This window comes from Triturus cristatus, chromosome 7 (genome assembly GCF_964204655.1).
Source record: "Triturus cristatus chromosome 7, aTriCri1.1, whole genome shotgun sequence".
Classification (NCBI taxonomy): domain Eukaryota; kingdom Metazoa; phylum Chordata; class Amphibia; order Caudata; family Salamandridae; genus Triturus; species Triturus cristatus.
This window is the reverse complement of record NC_140590.1, coordinates 1143639018-1143663545: the sequence shown is the minus strand read 5'-3', so window position 1 is coordinate 1143663545 and position 24528 is coordinate 1143639018. Positions and strand designations below refer to the sequence as shown.

Below are 24528 nucleotides of genomic sequence, written 5' to 3'. Positions count from 1 at the left end.
CCAAAGGTTTTCTAGGAACTGTGTGTATATATTATGTTCATGATCGTCCGTTGTAGGTGGTTGGCTGCTTTTTATTTGTGGCCCCTTCTGTCCCCAAAAAAATCAGCTTTAGAGACCCCCACCAATCAGGTAGGCCCAGTTGAAGCCACTTTTGCTCGTGTGTTGAAGCAAGATGAAGATTTATAACAACTGGTAAGCCCCTGGAATATCAAGGTAGGAATCTCAATGGCACCAAATGTCACGGACACAAAATCGAAGACGGAATATCGAAAGCTACATATAGATTCCTAGGAATAGATTCCTTAGTATTCCTATCCTAATTATAGATACCCAACTCCACATATATATATGTACCTTGACGATATGTATATCTTCACGGTGCTTAGACGTGTAATTAAAAACAGTAAATCTATACTCTATGCACTCACCTTTTGATATGTTGTCCCTCAATTTTCTGCTTGCGATATTACTGCGTCACAATATTATTAGCCTCGATATTCTGTAGTAGAACCATTACGACTTAGGAGTCGACAGAAAAGAGATGTTTTGTTTACGACTGAACCCGGAAACTTTATGTCAGACTACATACTGTTTTGTGAGAGGGAAGCAATATGTTCATAAAAGCATCAAACACACCAGCAGTTATCAGAAGAGATCACATTTTATTTATTTTTTTCATTCTGAAGAAAGACTGAAGTTGGGTTGCTTAAAGAGGGGCGGGGGGGCTGGCTGAATTCTAATGTGCAGGGCTTCTGTTTTTTAAATAAGGTTTGCATACTATTGCGTAGAAAGAGCAAGCATTATAAAACAAAGGATTAGGCTATGAAGTTAAGAAGACAATTATTAAAGTCTTGGTATAATGTTGAAAAGACAAGCCAGCTCCAAAAGGTATGACATTGAAAAATAGGACTAACCTCCAGGACGCAGAATGTACCTCCCAGAGGTACGATGATGAAAAAAGGTTGTCTCCAGGAGGCACAATGCTGAAAAGCATGGCTACCTTCAGGAGGTATAATGATGGAAACAGATGGGATACCTTCATTGGGCTTGATCGTGAAAAAGTGAAATCCAGGGATAGTAAAAACTGAAACACAGGAGGGCATTTCACGTTTAAGAAGGAAAGTTGCTAAGAGGCCTTTGGTCGGGAGCAAAGGTCACAATATCATGAACTATGTAATGATACAAACATCAAAATGATAACAATCTGGGTACATAAAATGTCTTTTATTACATTAATTTTATTACATTAATCTAGGACATCGAGCAGAATACATAAACATTGTTCAGGCCCCTTGCAGAGTGGGCTAGAACAAGGCACCCCCCAGCACAGGCACAGACCCCACTCCTCTTTGTGAACTAAGGCCAAGGTCTCCCCTTCCCAGGTGACTCCCAGGCGAACACCCAGTGTCTGTCCTGGGGGAGAAGATGAGGTATGAGGGAGTGGGGGCAGCTCCCCACCAAGACGAAAGGGTGAAGGAAGTGGGAGGGGGTCAGAACTGGGGTCCCTCCTCTAGAACAGATTGATTGAAAAGGTGGGTTATAACATCTCCTCTCCCCCAGGCGGATATAAAGAGTCTCCCAACTTCAAGAGGGACTTTGGGTCTGTTCCCACTTCCTCATCATAGTGAACCCCTGCCCCACATCTGGAGGCGGTGATAGGACCCTTTGTGGCTCTAAAGCATTCAGAAGGCAGAGAGTCTAGCTCCGAACATATATTATATAAATATATATATATATTTTAAATAGTTGGCTACTTCTAAACAAATTCCTACATTAAAAAGCCACAGCTAGTTATCCCTGGGTACTGCACATTTTTAGGAAGGGGGCCGAGGTTGGACACCCCCAGCACAGACAAGGCCCCCTCTTTCCCGCCACTCTCCCCTCTTCGTCCGCGCCGGTGCAAGCTCAGGGCTTGACGTTCAGAGAGCAGGCGGAGCGCTCGTGGTGCCAGTCCCGCAGGCGGGTGTAGCGCGGGCTCTGCAGCTCGGTGATAAACTTCTCCCTGAGCCGAAGGAAGACAGGTGGAGAACAAGACAAGGAGTTGGAGAGCAAGGAAGGAAAGAAAGAAGGAAGGAAGGAAAGGGAAGGGGAGAGGAAAGTAGAGGGAGGGAGGGAGCAAAAGCGACAAGGAAAGTGAAGCGAGACGGACAGAAGAGAGTAGGGAGGGAAGAAGATGGAAGGAGACACATGGAAGGACAGTCACGAGGTGAACAGTAATACAGACACACCAGAGAAGAGAAAAGAAAATAAGAAGAATTAGCCTTGGAGACCAAGTGATGAATCAGGTACAGCATCAAGAGAGATCAGTGTCTCACCACCCAGTGTACACAACTAGGTCACCAGGAGAGATTAAGTGGCAGACCCCTCTCAGTGAACTCTGAGCCCGCGCCTCCTGCTAACTAACACTAAGTCGGCACCTCCCACTAATAAACATTGAGTCTGCACCTCCTGCTAGCTAACACCGAGTCTGTGCCTCCTGCTAACTCTCATTGAGTCTGCACCTCCTGCTAGCTAACACCGAGCCTGTGCCTCCTACAAACTAACATTGAGTCTGCACCACCAGCCAGCTAACACTGAGCTCAGCTACTCCCTCTAGATATCAATGATCCCATTCCTACTTCAGCTCCTATTTATCCTAGGCGCTCTCAAACACACACATGGGTCACACAGTGGAAAATTCCACCTGCCACAGTTTAGTGGTTGTTTCCAAGAAGCTGCCGGGCATTGTGCACACCCTTTTAAGTCCCTCCAGTCCTGCCACATTATGGAAATGGAAGAAAAGTATTGTGGGTATATGACACTTTAAAGCAAGGTTAAAAAAAAGAAGACTGGTCATATTGGAATGTGTTTACATCTCTGAGATCCGTGTTTCAATCAGACTTTTCATTCTGGTTTGAATTCCATTTAGTTGTGTGCCATACAAGTGCTCTGCTTTTCTTTGACCATCATAGTTTTAGGTCTAGCCTTTGAGCCAGCTTTAGCTGCCTCACCAAACTATTCCTTAAAATCATCCTTATCGTACAGGTATCGAGGGCTTTTGGTCAGTGGGCTACATCCATTGCCCTAATTCTGATTTGCAGAATCTTTGCAATCCAATTCCATCTCACATTGACCTCATGTCTCAGCCTACAGTGAACAGCAGTGCATCAATGACCCCCTCAGGTGAAGAGACCGAAGCCTGGAGGTAAGTTATCAGGCAGAGAGTGATAGCAGGAGAGGCCAGTGTCTTTCTTTGGCATCTAGCATTGACTGGTACCCTGCTTCGATGCCTAGTATAAGTAACCGCCCTGCCTCCAGTCTTACCATAGGCTGCCATCCCCATCCTTCTTCCCACACAGTTTGTCATCTCACAGCCTGCTGCCTCGTTCCCTTATCTAGACCCATCTCTTGCTTTCCCTCCCAGCCCTGACCGAGGTCCTACACTCTTACCTGGCCTTTTTCACATGTTCATCATCCGGGTCTTGCACTGAGGACAGGCAGAAAGCATCAAGGAAAGAAGAAGAGAAGTGAGAGTTAAGAAGAGGAGAGGAGTGCTCAACTTTCAGCCCTGGAAACCCAGAACTAGAGGAAACCCTGGACATCAGAGCACATGAAATCCCACAGCCCTCAGTAGCCAAAGGCTCCCAGAAACGCAAAGACCCACAGCAATAGAGACACAGAGAATCCAGAGACAATCGAGGAGTAAAGCGTCAACTATTATTGTCTGATACCCAGGATATTAATGGATCCCTGTTCAGATATTTTTCTAACACCTTTTACTATTCTTTCTTGGGCATGGTGTTCATGCTGTGCAGCATCACCTGGCATTCTGTCATCGCACATAGAAGCAAATACCATGGCTTCGGCCTTATTTAGAGTTCAGCAGGCAGGAGACTGCACCTTGGTACAGACAGTGTAGAGGTTTAAAACATGCATGACAGATGTCTCATCCGACATCTTATAAGTGCATTATATACTGTGGCACTTGCAATACAGCGAATGGAATATCTGTCACGTCTTGACGAAGTCTCCCATCTTCCAAACTCTAACTATGGCCCACAGTTTTCCAAAGCAATGTCTACTCTCTTTCTACTAAATTGACAGTGAACTACTATTGAAAAATGTGTCAGATCGATGCCTAGCAACGCAGCGAGGTGCTGCACCATGATCTGTGAGAACAGATGTAGGAAGGGGATGTGACCATTGTAAAGCTGACCACACACCAGGAGCAAAGTTATCTGCTGTTGAACAGCTCCCAATGTTGGGGTAGCCAAAGTAACAGGTATCTTCCAGATCATGGGTCAAGTAGCTCCCAAAGAAATGGTGCCAACATGGCACCCTAGAGAAGCAGGAGGGTATCTGCATTCTACACACAGCGACAAACCAACCAGGGGCACAGCACAGTTTAAAGGTCACAAGGGTCAAATAGGAGAAGAAGTCCTAGTCAATTACGAAAGGAGAGAGTGGCCAAGTCGACTACAGCTTGGTCATATCTAAGGGTCTCTGTTTGTTCTTTCAAGTGATCAACCCCACAATTCCTAGCTCTTGTTTTGTCTGCTTACTGGGAAAGGCCTAACTTGGAGAGAGCTCTCTTTGTTGACTCAGATTGAAGCTTGTTTCACTTGCAAAGTGAATGCTTCCAAAAGAACAACACAAGCGACTCAGACTCGACTGTGAGGCAAGAGAAATATCCCAATCTTCCACCAGCAGATAACGCAACAGGTTCTCTAGGGCTTAATGATTTAATGATGAAAGAACAACGGCATAGGATACAAAAAACACCTTGAAGGTTGTTAATGTTGGATGCACGGGTCTGAGAACGTGCAGTAATTCATATTAAAGGCTGACATAGGAGGAAAAAAGTGTTTAGGTGAAGGCAAACGTTCAAGAAAAGGTATTCGGCATGGTTGGTGTTAGTAAATTCCTACCAGGAGCCATCATCTCTAGCCAGAGTCACAAAATGGCCATTCCACCAGGCACCAAGGCAGAGCGCTTGCATAGCCAGGGTTACTTGATACCAAGTCCCTGTCAATGCTCAATCCCTAGTGTTGCAAATGACTATTAACTGTGGCAGGAAATAGTGATGGGAAACTGCAGAAACAACAAACTAGTGACAGGCAATAGGGCCAGATAGCGGAGGGAAATCACCCAACTCCATCTGAATCTCCACAACCAGGAATCGTTGCAATGGCCACTGCAGGGCGAGCCCTCACTTTTTAAGCGCAGGCCCTGCGGACGGGCATCCACGAATCAGCCCCCACTGGACGAGGTTTATTTTTAGCAGCCTGAGTTGAAGGATATGACAGTTTCTATGGGGTTCAGAAGATGCTGATAATTACTTACCCAATACATGAATGAATTAATTCGTTAATTAACTGGACTTTAACTCTTCTACATCCATTAACCTTTTGCACTTGCTGATAGACGGATTCAAAGAATCTACAACATCTATCTCTTCTCTCTGGAAGGAAACACTGACTAAGAATGAGTGGTTTACAAGGCCCTTACATTTCCTCCATGATCTACCATTCATCTAGAATATGGGTACTCGAAAACATTTGCCCAGGGGCCACAAAGTACTGTCTGTGGTGTGACCAAGGGCCGCATTAATATCAACGGGGTGGCGTAGGGCAGTGGGTTTGGATGGGTCATGGATTGTGTAAGGAGCTTTAAAAAATGTAAATAAACATGCAAGCATTACTTTGCAGGTTAATAAATGCTTGCCTGTTTATTTAACTCTTTTTATGAATATTAATACTCAGCAGCTGAACAGCAGCTCATGCTGCTGTTAACCAGGGGGGCCGGATGTAAAAGTCAAGAAGGCCGCAAGTGGCCCCCGGGCTGTACTTTGAGTTTCACTGATCTAGAAGATATAAGGTACTAGGATAAGATAAGAGTGAAACATCGGCTTTGGGCGTCGCGCTGTGGGAGGATTCTCTACATGGTGAACACAAGCTATGTCACTTAGGTTGAAATACACACTTAACTGCCTAGAGGTTTTACAAGAAGCACTCCTGTCTAAGAGCACCCTTCTTCCGACAAAAAAAAATGCTAACCAATTGCACTGCCAATCAATCAGGGATAGTAAAAACCAAGAGTACTGCCAACTGAAAGGAACTCTCCAAGAGAACTTATAACTCGGGTGCTCCACAAAAAACATGTATAGATGGATCAAATTGATAGATCCAGACTGACTGATCATTAGACACTTACCAAGAATTACAGGCTCCACTACCACCAAAACCGGTGCAAGACTGTCCTGAAATTCCATAAACATGGGAGTGAACTACAGCCACAGTACACCTAATATAATGCCACATGCAACAACACAGCTCATCAGTGGCAGCCGGCACAGGTAAGAGCGGTAGGGCGGGGCAGGGTGGTGGGGGGAGTCAGCAGACGACGTGTTTGGAAAAATGTAATTTAAAAAATTAAAACCACTTACCTTGCACTCGCCGCATTGCCGGCTCGGCGATGCACCGGGCACATGGTAAGTGGTCTTATTTACTTATTCAATTTTACCTATCCCGTTGTCTGTCGACTTCCCCCACACCCCGCCCACTGCTCTTACCTGTGCTGGCCGCCACTGCAGATAAAATGATCCATGTGTGCTAGTTGTGCTTCTCTTCCGCCCCCTTGGGCTCTCCTCTGGTTATATCAGGCACTTACTGAAGTCTGTGTCCGTGAGCTGAGCTAGGATCCGGAAGGAGCGAGACTGGGCAGTTCCAGTCCTTGGCTGCCAGTCCTCGGTATCTTCCACCAGCCTCTTTTTGCTGGAGTCGTTGGAAAGATAGGCTGGATGACTTTCCATCCTCAGCGAGTGCCTGTGGGATGTGGGTGAGTGGTAAGAGATCATGTCATGGGGCGGGCATTACACAGCCTGGACAGGCAGGAGCACACCTCGGCATGGGTAGGGTGTAGCGTGCACCACAGAGCTCACACCATTCCATAGGCGACCTGCCACCATGCAGCATACAGCTTGGTGTCACACAATCAATGTACAAAACACCATGCATCTTAGAGGTACGGGTCACACCACAGGCACACGCACACCATGCATCGTAGTGGTAAGGGTCACACCGCAGGCACACTGCACACCATGCATCGTAGCGGTACGGGTCACACTGTAGGCACACTGCACACCATGCATCGTAGCGGTAAGGGTCACACCGCAGGCACACTGCGCACCATGCATCATAGAGGTACGGGTCACGCCACAGGCACACTGCACACCATGAAGCACAGAGCCCACGATTAACAATGAGCACTTATGAAACAGGAGGCACACTACACACAATACACCATGCAAATGAGAAGCATACAGCCCACTAGGTAGTTGCACAGAGCTCCAGCCCTTCCACATGGCATACCATGCAGCACAATTCTCAGGCTCTTCATCCCTGCAAACAATCCACACCCTATGCCACAAAGACCTGAGTTCTGCCACACAGCGAATAATGCAGCACAAGTAACCAGTCAAGTGACTCAGCAGCACAGTTCGCAACATGAAGTCCCACCCCTGAGACTTCAGGTGTATGCACTGCACACACAATGTAGCGAAGAGCTCCTGCCAGTTTTGCCTGGCATATTATATGGTAGAAACCAATGACTACAATTGCAGGTCTCAAAATTATCCCAAAGTTAATACAGTCTCCAACGTCCTGTCAAGCTTTCAAGCACAGCCCGTCTACCCACAACACCGCACTCTAGGGCAGCGGGGCACACCGATCTTGGCTTCTTGCTCTGGACCTATTGAAAACAGGCTGCTAACACTTGTTCCCCTCCACGCTCGTCCTACGTACATTGCACAGTTTGCGGTGTCCCCGTGACCCTGTACCCAGCCCGCCAACAGGGCTCCCCAATGCTTTGCTCCTGGTCTGTACTTAATACACTGTACACCTACTGTCACCTTTTTCACTGTACCCTTGAGAGAGCCTCTCTAATTGTGATTACTCTGCATCGCAAAGAGCGTGCAGTCTCACATGTAGATCCAACCTGTCCTGAATGCATTGGACTCCTGGTTCTGATCCCTCCTGACACACCAGAGCGCAAACAATGCAGCTCCCGCCTTCAGTAAGGGATCAGCGAAGAGGCGCTTACCAACCATTTGAGCAGGAATATGGATGTGTAACGCATGGTGTTTGTTTACCAAATCCTCTCCAGCAAGGGTCATCAGGGCTTCTAAACCAATGAAAATACTGCTTGGAAAACCACTGAAGGCCATATTTCTTCAGAGTTTGGGGAAGAGGCTCTGGTGGACGGAATTCCATTGTTTCCTTTGGATCTCCCTCCAACAAAGGAGTCCCTGGATAAACTTCATGGCTCCTGATAGTCACCCCACACCCCAGGCCTATCCCAAAAAGACCATTACAAACTAATGGGGTAACCCAGTGAACCTCAGGTTGCGGGTAGGAATTGATACAAAAAAGAAAGCCCTGTCGGTACCAACCACATTTTTTGGGGGGGACCTCTATTTCTTTAAGGGACCCAGAGAGCATAATTCAATAACTTTTTAAACAAAGAAAAACAAATAAATAAGACACATAACCCGGGTGAACGTTCCTACTCACAGCATGTATTCAGTTCAAAGTACATGGAACAATCTATGTACATGTCAATGATTGGTTGCTCCAGTATGTGCAAAGGTGTGACAAAAGTGCTCCAGCAGAGTGGCTTGTGAAACAAGGATGGTGACTAAAGGTAAAAATACAGAGATAATTAAACACAGTGTACAAGCCACCTGTTAGCAGTCTCCCAATACAGATAAGATCCAATTTACCAGGGACAACTAGGAGAATGCCTTAGAAGTCCCAGGGGGAATAAGCTTAGGTCAAGACCTCTTAAAGAGTGTCGATGTTTCGACCCTTTGGATAGCATGGTTGCTTAAAATCATCAAAGAGGGACTTCATCAGGACATGGGGGAGGGAGAGAACAACCTTAAATTGTATAAATTAACACCTTCAGATAGGGAATTATGAGGGTGGCAAGGACGGCAAGCCTGCTCGCCCTATTATCCAGGTTATCTGTCTTACTTATTTGCTTTTATTGGTTTGAAAAGTCATTGAGGTATGCTCTTTGGGTCCCTTAAATATAGCTCCGCCCAAAATATTGTTGTTTGTGCCGACAGGGTTTTCTTTTTTGTATCAATCACAGAAAGGGGCAGGGTTACTGCAGTGTGGAAAATAATCCTAGCTCCTGCTTTAGACTCCACGCCTCTTCAGTACCAAGTTACAAGCGAGCTCCTGGTAACTTGCAGCTGGAAACATTAGTGTTTATACACTCTGAACTTGAATTTACCTGTCCTGTATTCGATCTGATATTCCACACATGCAAGCTCAACCAGAGTGCACGTCTTGCTCCTGCCAAGGCATGCTCAGTTACACAGCTCTATTTAGAGTTGGGGAAGACCTGGATTTCTGAAGGTGGAACCTTGGCTGTTTGCCATTGGAAACCTGTGACCTTATCGCCAGTCACCCAAAGTCCATCAGATCATGTAGGGCAGGGTGAGCATCACTTGTTGTTTCTACTCAGGACTGCCATGTGAGGCATGGTTGTCGTGAGCAGGGAAAATGCACAATGGCCACAATGTGCAAAGAGAAAACTCCCTGCCTGTCACGGCATTTTTTTTTCCGCTTTGGGAGTGTGTTTTCAGAGAACAAATTTTTTTGCCGAATGTATGCCTCAACATGACGTCTGATCAGCAAAGCTTCAATGCTGTTAGTGGCTATGCAACACCAACAGTTCTACTCTTCACTCAGGGATTTCTCGAATGCTTGGCAGGGTTCACTAAATATAGTGTACGACCTCCGCCAGGGGAACGGAGACAACAGCCCCTGCGGGCCAGCAGGATGGCTGCCATTGCTAAATACGGCCCATAGTCTATGATGACCCCTTATACTTTCTGTGATGCCCGCGACTCCAGTTTTGCTTCTGTACCTGGCTCACTTGCTACAAACTACATTTCAACAGTCTTCACAAAAGTCTCAGAACCACAGCCTCAGCTAGACAGCACAGCTTTCTCAGCCCAGTGTCAGTGTTTTTTAGGAATAACTGTAGTTGTAATGTTTTCCACAAGATTTAAGTCACCATAATATGCTCCAAAGGCTTCCAGATTCCAAATTGAGTAAATGGCAGTTCAGATTAATAATTTGTGGCATTCAGGGTGACAAACATCGCCCTTGCAAGAAACCTCCAAATGAGCAAAACATATTGTCATTCTGGTAAGAACCACCACAGTGCGCAACTCCCAAAAACCTACAGCAACATCCCCGTCATCCAGCCTAGATCTCGTGGCTTTTTAGGTCTCGCCTGACCCAGCGCATGCGCTGGTCTGGCGAGACTTTTTGTGAGGGCTCAAAAAAATGCTACCATGGCCAGCCTAGAGCTACAGTGCATGTGCGCGGGCGCGCGCTTAGGAGCAGAGGCTGGCAAACCTCGTCATGCTCATTAAGCGCCCCAGATCACTTTCACTTTCGCCCACGATCACTTTCGCGGCGCCCCTTCGATGTTCTTGTTCAAAGAAAATCAAACATCAAAGAACATGTTGTGTTAATGCTTTGCTGCGCCCGTTTGACTTACAATGTGCTTTCTCTTTCCACAAACTCAATGTTTGTGTTCCTTTATTTTGAGATGCTTTTAGTATTACTGTTTTGTGACTTAAAGAACATTAAGGAAATGTTACTGTGAAACTGGACAACGTTCACAGTGTTTATTTCTGATCGCAGCGGCTGCTTTATGTCCGTTGCATCATTCAGGGAGTCCTTTCGTTGGCGCTTTCATGAGGACATGATGAGGAAGCTGGAAACTTTTGCCACATTCTCTTTAAAAGCACAGCATGTTGGCGACTGGTTAATCGATTAGACCTATGTAGCGCTTTAGATCTCAAAGCGCTATGGTGGGTGCAGCAGTTACAACTCATGAAATATGGGGTGTAACTCACAAGGAGGGGGCAGGTTTGAGTGCACATTAACTGCAATCGAACTCTTAGATGATGGGCTGTGTGTATCCATTATCAGTATTCAGTCTTCGCTAAGTTATCTTGTTTGTTTTGTTGTTGTGTTAATGCTTTGCTGCACCCGTTTGACTTACAACGTGCTTTCTCTTTCCACAAACTCGATGTTTGTGTTCCTTTATTTTGAGATGCTTTTAGTATTACTGTCACACACACAACCACACACACACACAACCACACACACCCAATCACAACCACACACACAACCACACATACAACCATGCACACACACACACAACCACACACACACAACCACACACAACCACACACACACAACCACCCACACACAACCACACAAAACCACAACCACACACACAATCATCCCCACACACACAACCACCCACACACAACCACACACACACAACCACACCCACAACCACCCACAACACACACACAACCACCCACACATAACCACACACACACACAACCACACACACACAACCACACACAACCACACATCCACACACATCCACAACCGCACCCGCACCCACCCCCACAACCACACCCACACACAACCACACCCAACCACACACACACACACAACCACACACACACAACCACACACACAACCACACACACAACCACACACACACCCAACCACACCAAGCATTGGCATAGCCAATAGGTCTTGCCTTTGGGACCTTATAAGTGCTTAGCCACGCAACAGTTGATGTGGTTGCACCAAGGATATTGTGCTGCATAACTAAATACTTAGAAGGTCCCAAAAGTGAGACCTATAGGCTATGCCAATGCTTGCTTTGTTTTGTGGCTCTTCTTCTCTTGCGCTGCCGATCTACAGGCCTAGCGCAACCACATAAAAAAATGTAATACTTTGCCAAGGCCGGGGGGACACAGCAAGCGCAGTCAACATCATTAAACTCTCTGTTAACAGACACGCCTCTGGTCAACACCCAATAGCTTCATTGCTAAATAGGATCTGATGCACTGCACGTGAACCATTAGCACGTACAAGCTGCAAACAGACCTCTCTATGAGCCTGCATATCCAGCTGCATTGAAGCATTGGTTACAATAAAAATAAATAAATACATAAATAAATAAGTAAATAAAAACTAGCTTTTATCAAAGTAAAATTTAATCCACTATTTAACAAGTATGGATAAAACACTCAAATTAATATTGTTTTCTGCATCCATTAGAGTGGACATTACCACAATTTCACAGAGCACCTAGTGAAACACCTTGCCAAAATCTCGACTCACTGGAGGCACTGTATCCAGCTAGTGCAAGTAAGAGCGGTGTGACCTGGTGGGGGAGGGGATTTCGAAAGACGACGATAGGGGAAATTTGATTATTTATTTAATTTTTCCTTGTGGTCATCTGTCGAATCCCCCCTAACCCGGCCCCACCGCTTTTATCTGCACAGGCTGTGGCTGACTGCATCAATCTCTTACTCTCGGTCTCCTGGTCTAAGGCATAGAAAGGCACCCACCCCAAGGTCTTCCTCTGCTAATGCACCTGTCCAAAGAGAGGGGAGGGGACACCAAGTGCCATTTTCGGTTGTCCAAGTTCCTGCATATGTCTTCTAATGGTATGAGCCACACAGTGAGAGATGTAAGGGTACTGGGAGACCAACATCTGTGAAATAAGCCCCTGCCCGGGTGCATTTATATAACTGCATATGGGCGACTGCACCATGCAACCCACAGCCATTACGGCACCCAAAGGGAAAAGAGGGACAGACAACTTTGCTTTATGTTCTATCTTCTAAGTTGTAGAAGGACCATCACCGACCTATGTCCAAGCTTATGCCTTTCTCTCTTAATCCCCCTGCTTAAAAGAGACTAAGACACTGGCAACGTTCCTACATAGAACATCACTACCGCTGGGCACAACTGTTCATTTATTCCTCCAGCCTCTGAAATAGCCTACCATCGCCACCTCCGACTGTAGCGACCATCTATTGTATATTCTTCCCCTATATATATACATGTGTACTATTTCTTCTGTATTCCTTGTAAATGCTGTCTGTGCAAACTTTGTAAAGCGCTCCGATGCCCTCGGGTCACGTTTACGCTATAGAAACCTCGAAAAATAAAATAAATAGTGTAGACTGTGAATAAACATCCTTAGCGTAACAGGCCGAATTCTCTGTTGCAAGCATCCACAATGTTCCAGTCTTTACCCCCTAATCTAACAGCTTCCATTTCTTTGGCACATGCTAGAAGCAGCCATCTCATCTGGGCTCATGCTTGCTGGATCCATTAGGCCATGCGCATCGCCCACTTTGCCCCTCGCACCGCCAAGAAAAAAAGAGCAATCAAGTACAATGTGGCACAAGATGGTACAAGACCCGAGGGTGCAACCCTCACTTACTTATCGTCCAGGTAAAATGAGGCAAGGGTTGCAGGTGTCAGTGCGGGGAAGGCTGCGTTGGATGAGGGCTGATCCTTCAACTCTGGAGGGTTAGCAACCGTCCTGAGATCCAGATAGGTGGTGATTGGGTGAATATGTAAACGAGGAGGACAGATAAGGAGAGAGTATGGACAAAAGCAGCGGTGGGTGAACAGAGAGCAGCAGGAGGCAACATAAATTGGGTAAGGGGTAAAGGAAGCAAGATTAAGGAAAAGAGAGAGAAGACAGGAAGTTAGGGTTACCAAGAATGCCTGCCTGCTCGGACTCCCTTGAACTCTAACTTTCACAGACAAACATGCACACCATCTAGGGAAATGCTGATTATTTGCCCCACTGAAGAACACTCGATAGGACAGAATATAATCAGAAAACAACCCCACCCCGCCCATCCACCACACGCCTAAAAAAACCAGTCCCTACATTTCTGTGGGTACAGTACTTTTGTCAGTGGTCAAAGGGGGGGGGGGGGTCTGAGGGGCATGACATGCCCTTACTTTTTAATTTTATGAAAACAGTTTTCCTACTTTTCGTCAAAAATCCCCCATCCCAGAAAGGTTAATTCTGAGAGTTGAAATGCTTTAGCTGAAGTGTCTTTCAGGGAGCCTCCTGTGCCGTGACACCGAGGGAGGAGTAAACAGCTAAACAAGCCTTCTTGGCAGGGTGCCAGTTTGCCTGAAAGAAGTGTAAATGTGCACCACTGGTCAATCTGCAGATGTAAAGGATGCCTGGAAACCGGTATTGGCTTTAACTGATAGAATCGCTTGAAGCTTCCTGGTGACACACATTCATTACTTTGAGGGGTGTTGTAAGGGAGCTGCCAGCTAAGCTGTGAAGTGTGTGCTTTTACAAGACAGGTATTAAAAATAACTGGACTGCATACAGCCTGCAAAAAAAATCGATATTTTGGAAACACTTTATCTTAAACCTTTTTGTGCATTTTGTAGCAGCCTATCTTATACTGTGTGTAATGCAAGTTTTACGTAATGACTTGCATGTTCACAGTGCTTTCGGTCACAGAATGTGTCCATGTAGCACTAAATGTACGATAGTGTATTTCCAACTGAATAACACATTCATTTTCATGTAAATTGTGTTTTTTGAACGTAGTTACCGGAAGGTGAAAGACTGAAAAAAGTTACAAAATATTTTGTTTATTAGCCACACCCTCACGCTCACTCACCCGCCCCCTTTGTGGCAGCAACACAGTTCCCATACTTTTTTTAATGCACTTCGACCACTGACTTTTGTACGAAACATGCCTGATTCTGAGCACACTGTTATTAATATAGGAGCACGGTATGTGGCACACTGTCATTTCCTTTTCCTTTTCTGCAATGCATTATTACCCTTTCGCCGCCATCTCCTCTCCTACAATGAAAAATCCAAGTATATGGCGCTTTCTGGCATCTAAATGTGTGATGCTTGGAAGATAAGACGTCACTTCCTGATCTATATTGTGTTGGGATCCATAGCCATGTGTTGTGCAGTCAGTCCTCTCATATGATTCGGCCTTGCAGATATTTGCCTTTCCATCGCTTTCTTTTTTTGGCTCTTTGAATGTGGTGTTGCCCAGTTTGGTCTTTTGGTCAAAGTCAGCTGCAATTACACCCATGTAAAGGGAATTTCTAGTGGGGCCACCCCAGGCGCGCAACACCCATTGGACTCAAAGGTCTTCAGCCCCCCCCCCCCCCCCCCCCCCCGTCGTGTGTGGCAGCCCGGGATGAGACACCTTCCCGGGCAAAAAAGCAGCCGCGCCCGAGCACTTCACAGGTATTTAAAAGACCATTTGCATGTTAATGAGGCCTTGCTGTTGTTTAAACTCCTTCTAAGAGCCCCTGCAGCTCCACTCTGCCTATTGCTTAAAGTTCAGCCCCCCCCGAAACTTTTTCTCAGCCCCCCCCCCCCCCGAAATGTGGCTCTATTTGCGCCTCTGGGCCACCCTAATCCCCTCTTTTCTGAGCCAGTTCCCTAATACTGCGAGCACAGAGTCTGTCAGTGGGAGGAACAAGAGGCAAAGTCATATGTAAATGTCTGAGGGCAGCAGCCAATCAAAAGAGACCTCTCAGCTGCCCCTTCCACCGGAGGTGATCCAGCCCTTGGTACTTTAGACGTGGCGCAGGCCTGGGCCCCAGTTAGTGAGTACACCTGCAGCCTGGAAAGACAGGGCCTACTAACGACAGCCACACCCCCGGGCACCAACCCACTACATATACACCCGTCCTGCAATGGAATGCCTTTAAACCCTTATTTAAAACTGCAGGGCTCAATTTAAGAAAACATTTACAAAAATGTGTTAATACTGTGTGTATGGTAATGATCAAAACCTGAACTCGAGGTGTTAAATCTGTGCAGTTTGAAACAATCTCATTAAACAACCATGTCTATAGTCACGTTTACACGTCAACAACATCATGAGACGCACACAAAATACTGGGCTCGACGTCATCGCGAGGGGCCCCTGGTGGTAGGCGGTGGGCAGTGCAGAACCCACAACCAATGGCTGTAAATAACTCAGGGGGAGGAAGGGGGTGGCATGCAGAGAAAATAAAAAGTTTAAGCTTACGGGTTCTGCACCTGTAAAGAGAGAAGGGAAGAGAGACAGAAGACCATTAGTAAAATGGGAACGGGGGAAGGAGGGGGGTCAAGGAGGCACATAATGCACAGACTGATAGTGCTCTGAGCTGGTGCAAGCAGACATCAACCTCCCCTACACCAAAGCAGATACCAAACCCAAGATCAAACAATGAATGTGCAAGCAGGTGAGAGTGAGTGACAGCGAACTTCATGCACCTCACTTTACAAAAAAAAGAAAATACCACTCAGTGAACAGTGCCCGACAAGGCCCCCTCTCCCAACCACAAAGTGCCCAGAGGCCGCTCTTGAGAGACAGGCACTTGACCTTTCTGTACAGTGACCCTGCATCGAACACACGTGCGGTCACACCCCGACCCCAAAGTCACACGCCAAACATAACCCCGTGCAATTCACCCCCACCCCAGACACGGCCGACCCGTGTCCCCATGCAAAAAAACCCATACCTCGTTCCTCTGTGTCGGTAGCTGAAGTGTAACGAAGCCCGCGGCTCGGTGCCCTTCAGCCTGCACCCGATATAGCCTGGCATTAGGTTACTGCATGCCTACTAGGGTGCCGTGACATCACCCTACGCCCCTCCCGACGGGGCCTCCAACCCTGTATCCCTTACATACAGGAGGAAGAGGGAAGGACCCCACACGGAGACAAACTTGCGTAACCAGGCAGGCTGGCAGAAAGGAACACCTTCCTAATGCCTGGCAGCGGGGCCGGCCTTGGGCATGGGCGAGCTGGGCCCTGGCCCGGGGCGCCAATATTCCGAGGGGCGCAGCGGGGAGCTGCCTCGCCTAATGTGGGAGCTGCCTGGCCTAATGTCATGCCAACCGCAGCTCGCCCACCCCACTTGGCCTCAATCAGATCTCGTTAAAGACTCTGTAATCAGTCCTTAATGAACCTCGGCATAATTGTTAGCACCCTCATCAACCCCCGTGCCCTCCTCCCATCTTCCTCACACCTCCCACCCTCAGACCGCAACGACCCCGCCCCCACAACTAACACATGTTTCCTTTCCGCCCAGGGCGCTGATCCGGTCGCCGCGTATGCCTGGTTCCTGCCACGGAGTGACCGCAGCCTGATGGCTGGTGCGGAGCGGCACTTGCATCACACCTGGCACAGGGCAAGAGCTGCGCTGACGCCTGGCAAGGAGCGACTCGTGCAGGACCTGCTGCAGAGTGGCACCTGCATATCAGCTGGCACAGAGAGGGTCTCTGACTGCCTGACACACAGCAACAGCTGCCCGAGGCCGGGTACAAAGAGAAACCTTCAGAATAGCTGGCACAGATAGTTGGCACGGTGCCACACTTACTTGAGCGCCAACATCTGCCCGATGCCTGCATATCGCTCCGAGCCTTGGTTTCTCCTCCAGTAGGGCACCAAAAGCAGGCCGTTTATTTTAGCCTCTGAAAAGTGATTTTTGTCATCATAGCAGCTTGGACGAGCCTGGTGCCTCGGGATAACGGGTTCTGCCCACATCTTGCTAGGCAGTTTGAATCTCGCAGAGGGGTCTTCGTGGGGGCTGGCACGGACGCACCCTGCCAGGTGTGCGGCTGCTGCGCAGGAGCCGGTCTTACCAGCGATGAGAGGGCCACAACCCGCTAGCGCTTCTCCTCACACGGCTCACCCCTCTGGCACAGCGCATTCTCTCACACACACCGCGCGCCGCCGGTTACATAGAAAAGTAAGAAAACACAAAGCGCAGCTCATCACACCACACCGCACTGGGGCCATTCTCCTCCAAACACCCCAACCTCTGCACTTCCGTTCTCAGAATACCCCAAATACTACTACTCTCCTCTCCTCTCCCCGGAATACCTCAAACCGTGCATTCATCTCCTCAGAACACCCCAAACACTGCACTCCTCTCCACAAAACACCTCAGACTCTGCACCCCTCTCATCAGAGCACCTCAAACACCACACACCTCTACTCAAAACACATTAAACACCGAACTCCCCTCCTCAGAACCCCTGAAACACTGCACTCCTCTCCACAAAACACCTCAAACCACTGCACTCCTCTCCTCAGAGCACCTCAGACTCTGCACTCCTCTCATCAGAGCACCTCAAACACCGCACACCTCTACTCAAAACACATTAAACACCGAACTCCCCTCCTCAGAACCCCTGAAACACTGCACTCCTCTCCACAAAACACCTCAAACCACTGCACTCCTCTCCTCAGAGCACCTCAGACTCTGCACTCCTCTCCACAAAACACCTCAGACTCTGCACCCCTCTCATCAGAGCACCTCAAACACCGCACACCTCTACTCAAAACACATTAAACACCGAACTCCCCTCCTCAGAACCCCTGAAACACTGCACTCCTCTCCACAAAACACCTCAAACCACTGCACTCCTCTCCTCAGAGCACCTCAGACTCTGCACTCCTCTCCACAAAACACCTCAGACTCTGCACCCCTCTCATCAGAGCACCTCAAACACCGCACACCTCTACTCAAAACACATTAAACACCGAACTCCCCTCCTCAGAACCCCTGAAACACTGCACTCCTCTCCACAAAACACCTCAAACCACTGCACTCCTCTCCTCAGAGCACCTCAGACTCTGCACTCCTCTCCACAAAACACCTCAGACTCTGCACCCCTCTCATCAGAGCACCTCAAACACCGCACACCTCTACTCAAAACACATTAAACACCGAACTCCCCTCCTCAGAACCCCTGAAACACTGCACTCCTCTCCACAAAACACCTCAAACCACTGCACTCCTCTCCTCAGAGCACCTCAGACTCTGCACTCCTCTCCACAAAACACCTCAGACTCTGCACCCCTCTCATCAGAGCACCTCAAACACCGCACACCTCTACTCAAAACACATTAAACACTGAACTCCCCTCCTCAGAACCCCTGAAACACTGCACTCCTCTCCTCAGAGCACCTCAAACCACTGCACTCCTCTCCTCAGAGCACCTCAGACTCTGCACTCCTCTCCACAAAACACCTCAGACTCTGCACCCCTCTCATCAGAGCACCTCAAACACCGCACACCTCTACTCAAAACACATTAAACACCGAACTCCCCTCCTCAGAACCCCTGAAACACTGCACTCCTCTCCTCAGAGCACCTCAGACTCTGCACTCCTCTCCACAAAACACCTCAGACTCTGCACCCCTCTCATCAGAGCACCTCAAACACCGCACACCTCTACTCAACACACATTAAACACCGAACTCCCCTCCTCAGAGCACCTCAGACACTGCACTCCCCTCCTCAGAGCACCTCAGACACTGCACTCCTACCATCGAGGACCTCAAACACTACACTCTCTTACTCAAAACACATTAAACACTGAACTCCTCAGACCCCTGAAACACTGCTCTCCTCTCCTCAGAACCCCTGAAACACTGCACTCCTCTCAGAGCACCTCAGACACTGCACTCCTACCATCGAGGACCTCAAACACTACACTCCCTTACTCAAAACACATTAAACACTGAACTCCTCAAACCCCTCAAACACTGTGCTCGTCTCCTCAAAACACCTCAGACTCTGCACTCCTCTCATCAGATCACCTCAAACACTGCACTCCCACCATCGAGGACCTCAAACACTACACTTCTCTACTCAGAACACATTAAACACTGAACTCCCCTCCTCAGAACCCCTGAAACACTGCACTCCTCTCCTCAGAGCACCTCAGACCACTGCACTCCTCTCATCAGAGCACCTCAAACCACTGCACACCTCTCATCAGAGCACCTCAAACACTGCACACCTCTACTCAAAACACATTAAACACCGAACTCCCATCCCCAGAGCACCTCAGACACTGCACTCCTCTCCTCAGAGCACCTCAGACACTGCACTCCTACCATCGAGGACCTCAAACACTACATTAAACACTGAACTCCTCAGACCCCTCAAACACTGCTCTCCTCTCCTCGGAATACCTCAAACACTGCGCTCGTCTCCTCAGAACACCTCAAACACTGCAATCCTCTCCTCAGAGCACCTCAGACTCTGCACTCATCAGAGCACCTCTAACCACTGCACTCCTCTCATCAAGGACCTCAAACACTACACACCTCTACTCAAAACACATTAAACACTGAACTCCTCAGACCCCTGAAACACTGCTCTCCTCGGAACCCCTGAAACACTGCACTCCTCTCAGAGCACCTCAGACACTGCACTCCTACCATCGAGGACCACAAACACTACACTCTCTACTCAGAACACATTAAACACTGAACTCCTCTCCTCAGAACCCCTGAAACACTGCTCTCCCCTCCTCAGAGCACCCCAGACTCTGCACTCCTCTCATCAGAGCACCTCAAACCACTGCACTCCTCTCATCAAGGACCTCAAACACTACACACCTCTACTCAAAACACATTAAACACTGAACTCCTCTCCTCAGAACCCCTTAAACACTGCAATCCCCTCCTTACAGCACATCAAAAAATGCAATTCTCTCATTAAAACATATTGAAGACTGCACTCCTCTCGTCAGAGTACCTTTAACACTGCACTCCTCTCCTCAAAACACCTACAATACTCCAAAACCTCTCCTCGGAGCATCTGAACCACTGCACCCCACTCATCAGAACACCTCAAACATGCACACTGCTCTCTTCAGAGCACCCCAAACACTGCATCCCTCTCCTCAGACCACCTCAAACACTGCAATCTTCTCCTCGGAGCCCCTCAAACACTACACTCCTCTCATTAGAACACCTTGAACACTGCGCTCCTCTCATCAGAGCTCACTCTCACTTAGTACTCCTACCAACCCGCATTCGTCTCTTTCCATTATCCCTGTAGCCCTTCTTATGCGCCCTGCGTGTCCTAAGATGCATTTTAACATTATATGCCAGCGCCATTGTTGGAAAGTCTGACGATCACCCCTTGCAATCTTTATGACCAAGCTACGCCCTTTTAACTAATAGTGTCCTGCATGGACTTTAAGGCATATGCTCACAATGGGAAATGTGTCGCGAGGACCGGCTGATGACACGAGGCCTCTTGACAGCCATTACGTCACGGGAGCAGCTGCTTCATAGGTGCAGTAGGAAACAATAGTTCCTCGCTCATCTTTTCATAATTTCTACTTTTATTTATTTGTTGCCTATATATAGCCCGAGCTCCGTCTTACTCTGTACACGACGCTGCATAGAGTAGGCGTGAAAACGAGGTGTACAAGTTGACCTTGCATGGAGTGTGGTGGGATAAGGAACCAATGTGGTGACCTATGCTTTACTGAAGCACGACCTGTGCACGTTATGTCTACGCCTGGGGGTACACATTCTTACCATTCCCATAGAAACTGAGTCGTGAGTTGCATGGTTGAGGAAAGCCTGGGCCGGAAGGGCAAGAATGTCTGGCTTAGTAGGCTTCACTTTAACTGTAAGACACTTTGAAGCTCCGGCCACTAGATGGCACTGTCTGCATAGTTTACGAGTGAGCGAAAAAGAGGAACGACCCGACATCTGTCTCTGGCTTTTAACCGTTTTAATGACACTTGTCAAAAGGTGTGCATACATGCCCCGTCCATGCCCCGTGCGTCGGCGCTGCCCAGAATCAAGAAAAGACTGGCAGCAAAGCTCGAAACTAGGATTAACCAGGAAGCTCCGTAACATTTACTGTTGAACAGATGGACTTTACAATACTTTTACAGTTTTGATAATTTTCTTTTTTACAGTTCAAGTCTTTTATCGAGCGTAATAACGTGACGCGCGCCTCCTCCGGTCACCTGGGGGCGCACCTCTTTTAATGCCACAGGGCACTCGATTAATCTGGACGATAAAAGATAGTAAAATGAAGAAGCTTTTAGTGCACATTCGGTGCACACACAGCCTACAAACGTCAAACCTCTTACTAAAACGCGGACAAAACGCATCTCAAAAATGGATGCCGCACAAACAGAGCAACCTTTTTTTCCGTAGCATCCTTTTTGAGATGCTTTCATGAGGAATCCGAAATGCAGCTGGGTCACTCACTGACTGAGTTCTGGTGTAAAATAGTCCCTCGTGCATTCCAATGGAGGCAGAAGGGCACACCCAAACAACCAGTGGCAACACAGTAAGACTAAAATACTCATGTGGCTGATCCATGATGTGATTGACAGTGCCTCCAGCCAATAGCTGAAGGTTCCAGAGCAAAGGAAGTCACTAGCTGAATGAGTCTGCCCCAAAGGCTATTACAGTAGCTAGAGAATGCAATACATGCAGCGTCAGTAGAGTAATATTCATTCAAGTCAACACTAAAACACTTCAGGGAGACTGTCCTAGCCTGCCTCTTCTATGTGGGCCTGCTGTTGTCTGCTGCACTCCATTAGTGGTCTACCCCCTCCTTCCTAAACTCCTAACACACTTGTCGCCTCTACGTCCCCTTTAACCTCTGTGTTAGACCAGGAGCACACAGAAGGTCACACTGCTCTGCCAACGCTTAACCGACCCTATAGAACAAACAAGAAACTCGTCTCTACCCAAGTCTTTCAAACCCCAGCATTTCAACACAGCCAGGGTCACACCCCGGCCCTTCACTAATAGTTCTCAAGTTATCACTCGCCAAGCAGGAAAATCTATCCTTGAGCGGTGAATTGTACTGGGCAATGCTTGAGTATTGTGTATGTCTGTCAGTGCTTCATTTTTTTCGTTTAATTTGCTTGATTTATTTAATTGAGAATACCTGCTATTTATTTTTTATTGATACTATTTGTCACTATGGGAATCACTACTAACTCATTTCCGGTGTGGAATTAACTTGTCAACCAAAAACAATCCTTCTCTACTTGAAAGCGGTTTTTGGAAGCCAGCGAATTTTCGGTGGGCGCTGGTCACTGCTCCTTATTGGCAATCATTCCTAATGATTATAGTTAAGGGCACACAATTATCTTGGAAACATCGCCATATTTATTTTCGATACAGCACTTAGAAAAAAGGGCAACTAAGAAGTAATCTCCGTTTTAGAAGGACGGATCTCTGATCCACATTTCACAGATTTTGGATTTCCTTTGGTAGTGTTATATGTTTTAGTCATCTTTTTATTTTGGGAATTTTTATAGTGCAAACATAGCCACGTGGGCAGTGGCGTAGATTTGGGGGGCACAGGGGCGGTTGCCCAGGGTGCAAAATTCTTAGGGGATGCAAAAGTTTAATAGAAAAAAAACGTACAACAATTTTTTTGCCTTTAAAATTTTGCGCCAGGAAGTGCTAGAGGTCCACAGGTTTGGAGGTGCAATACCTGCTTTGCCCCGGGTGCTGGCAACCCATGCTACGCTGCTGCACGTGGTCCAAGGAGCACTTAACAGACAACCAAACCAGCAACTGCGTTACGAGGCACATTAGACCTTGAACAGTGGTAAGTATAAGAACAGAGTCTGCTAGGGGGATCTTACCTTAAGAGGGGCATCTTCAGGTATTTTCTGAAGGATAGAAGGTCCAAGTTGAGCCTTATCTTTGTCCAGATGCATATTAATAATACATGCCAGCATGGTGTTAGCTATTGATAATAGATGCTTGTATTGTTTCATTGTTGCTAGTATGCTTGAAATGTTAATTATTAATACTTCAGGGTACTTCTTATTGCTAATTTGAACCAGAGTGGCATTTTGGCATCATGAATACCCCCTCACCATCTGCATTTTGGGATTATCTCTGGTCCTGTTATAAAGCGTGATGCCCGGCCTCTTGCCTTATGTGGGTGGTATCCATCTCTACCAGGCGGTGCTCAGAGAAGAGGGCTTCAACCAACTCGGTTTTGACTACAGTGCCAACCTTCACCCTGCCCTATGTACACTGGGACCTACCCGTTGTGGTGCACACGAGAGGTGGGGTTCACGCCGTAGGTGGGCGCAGGGGGTGTGTACATCACAGACTTGGTCACCAGGCCTGGTGAGGAATTCTCCTGGCCCGTCCTGGCACCAAAAGGTTGTGCAGTTTTGTTCAGGGCCGTGCTGGGGGCAAAGTTATACTTCGGTTCTTCAGAGTCGAACGAGTGCTGGTCCTGGGGGAGAAAACACACAAAAACACAATGCATGCTGCATGCAGAAATATCCATACAAGCTGCAAAACCCACACACCAAGATTGAGGTGTAATCCCAGAAATCCCCATGCACCGTGTAGATCCACACAACGTCATGTGCCAAGCATGGTATGTGTGCAACAGTTTGTCCATCATGCAAGCCTCGGAGGGCAGTGATGCACAATTCCAACGGTGCCTCGAGCCGCACACAAACCCACATTCCGGAGAGCACAACAGCGCTAAGAGCCACACCAGTGACTCACATGCCCTATACAAATACGGATATCATAACATGGCATAACATTGCATAACATAAATCAATGTAACAGTAGAGGATTTTAGATGAGTGAGACATCAAGGATTATAGTGAGGTCGAGGTGTGCATCAACCATTCCCTAGAGCACTTCTCAAGCAGCCGCCTTCTCATTGTGGCTTCAGGGGCAGCCATTTTGTGGTCAGATTCTGTTAATCATCTGTGCGTGCCGAGGGAACTTGGCTGCTGTTCAAGCCCAACTTCTCCAAAATCCCGACAAAGAGTTATACGGCTACCAAAAAGAACAGTTAATCCCCTCTGAGAGGACCGT

The 24528-nt window shown here is 47.6% G+C and overlaps 2 protein-coding genes across 4 annotated transcripts in view; both read right to left on the bottom strand.

Annotated features, from left to right (window-relative positions):
• The window catches only part of PDLIM7 (PDZ and LIM domain 7), a 204825-nt gene that overhangs the window by 41083 nt on the left and 139214 nt on the right, over positions 1-24528 (bottom strand). For all 3 annotated transcript variants that reach the window (XM_085618331.1, XM_085618330.1, XM_085618329.1), the window contains exon 5: positions 23730-23926. In XM_085618331.1, coding sequence (XP_085474457.1) covers positions 23730-23926 — 197 coding nt within the window. The remainder of the gene's footprint in view (positions 1-23729; positions 23927-24528) is intronic.
• On the bottom strand, positions 1737-16460 carry LOC146811268 (PDZ and LIM domain protein 7-like). Its single transcript, XM_085618332.1, has 6 exons — positions 16404-16460; positions 15929-15939; positions 13327-13428; positions 6649-6803; positions 3430-3466; positions 1737-2002 (listed from the first exon to the last, which is right to left on the bottom strand). Exons 4-6 carry the CDS (start codon positions 6788-6790, stop codon positions 1906-1908), a joined length of 276 nt encoding a protein of 91 aa, XP_085474458.1. The 5' UTR covers positions 6791-6803; positions 13327-13428; positions 15929-15939; positions 16404-16460; the 3' UTR covers positions 1737-1905.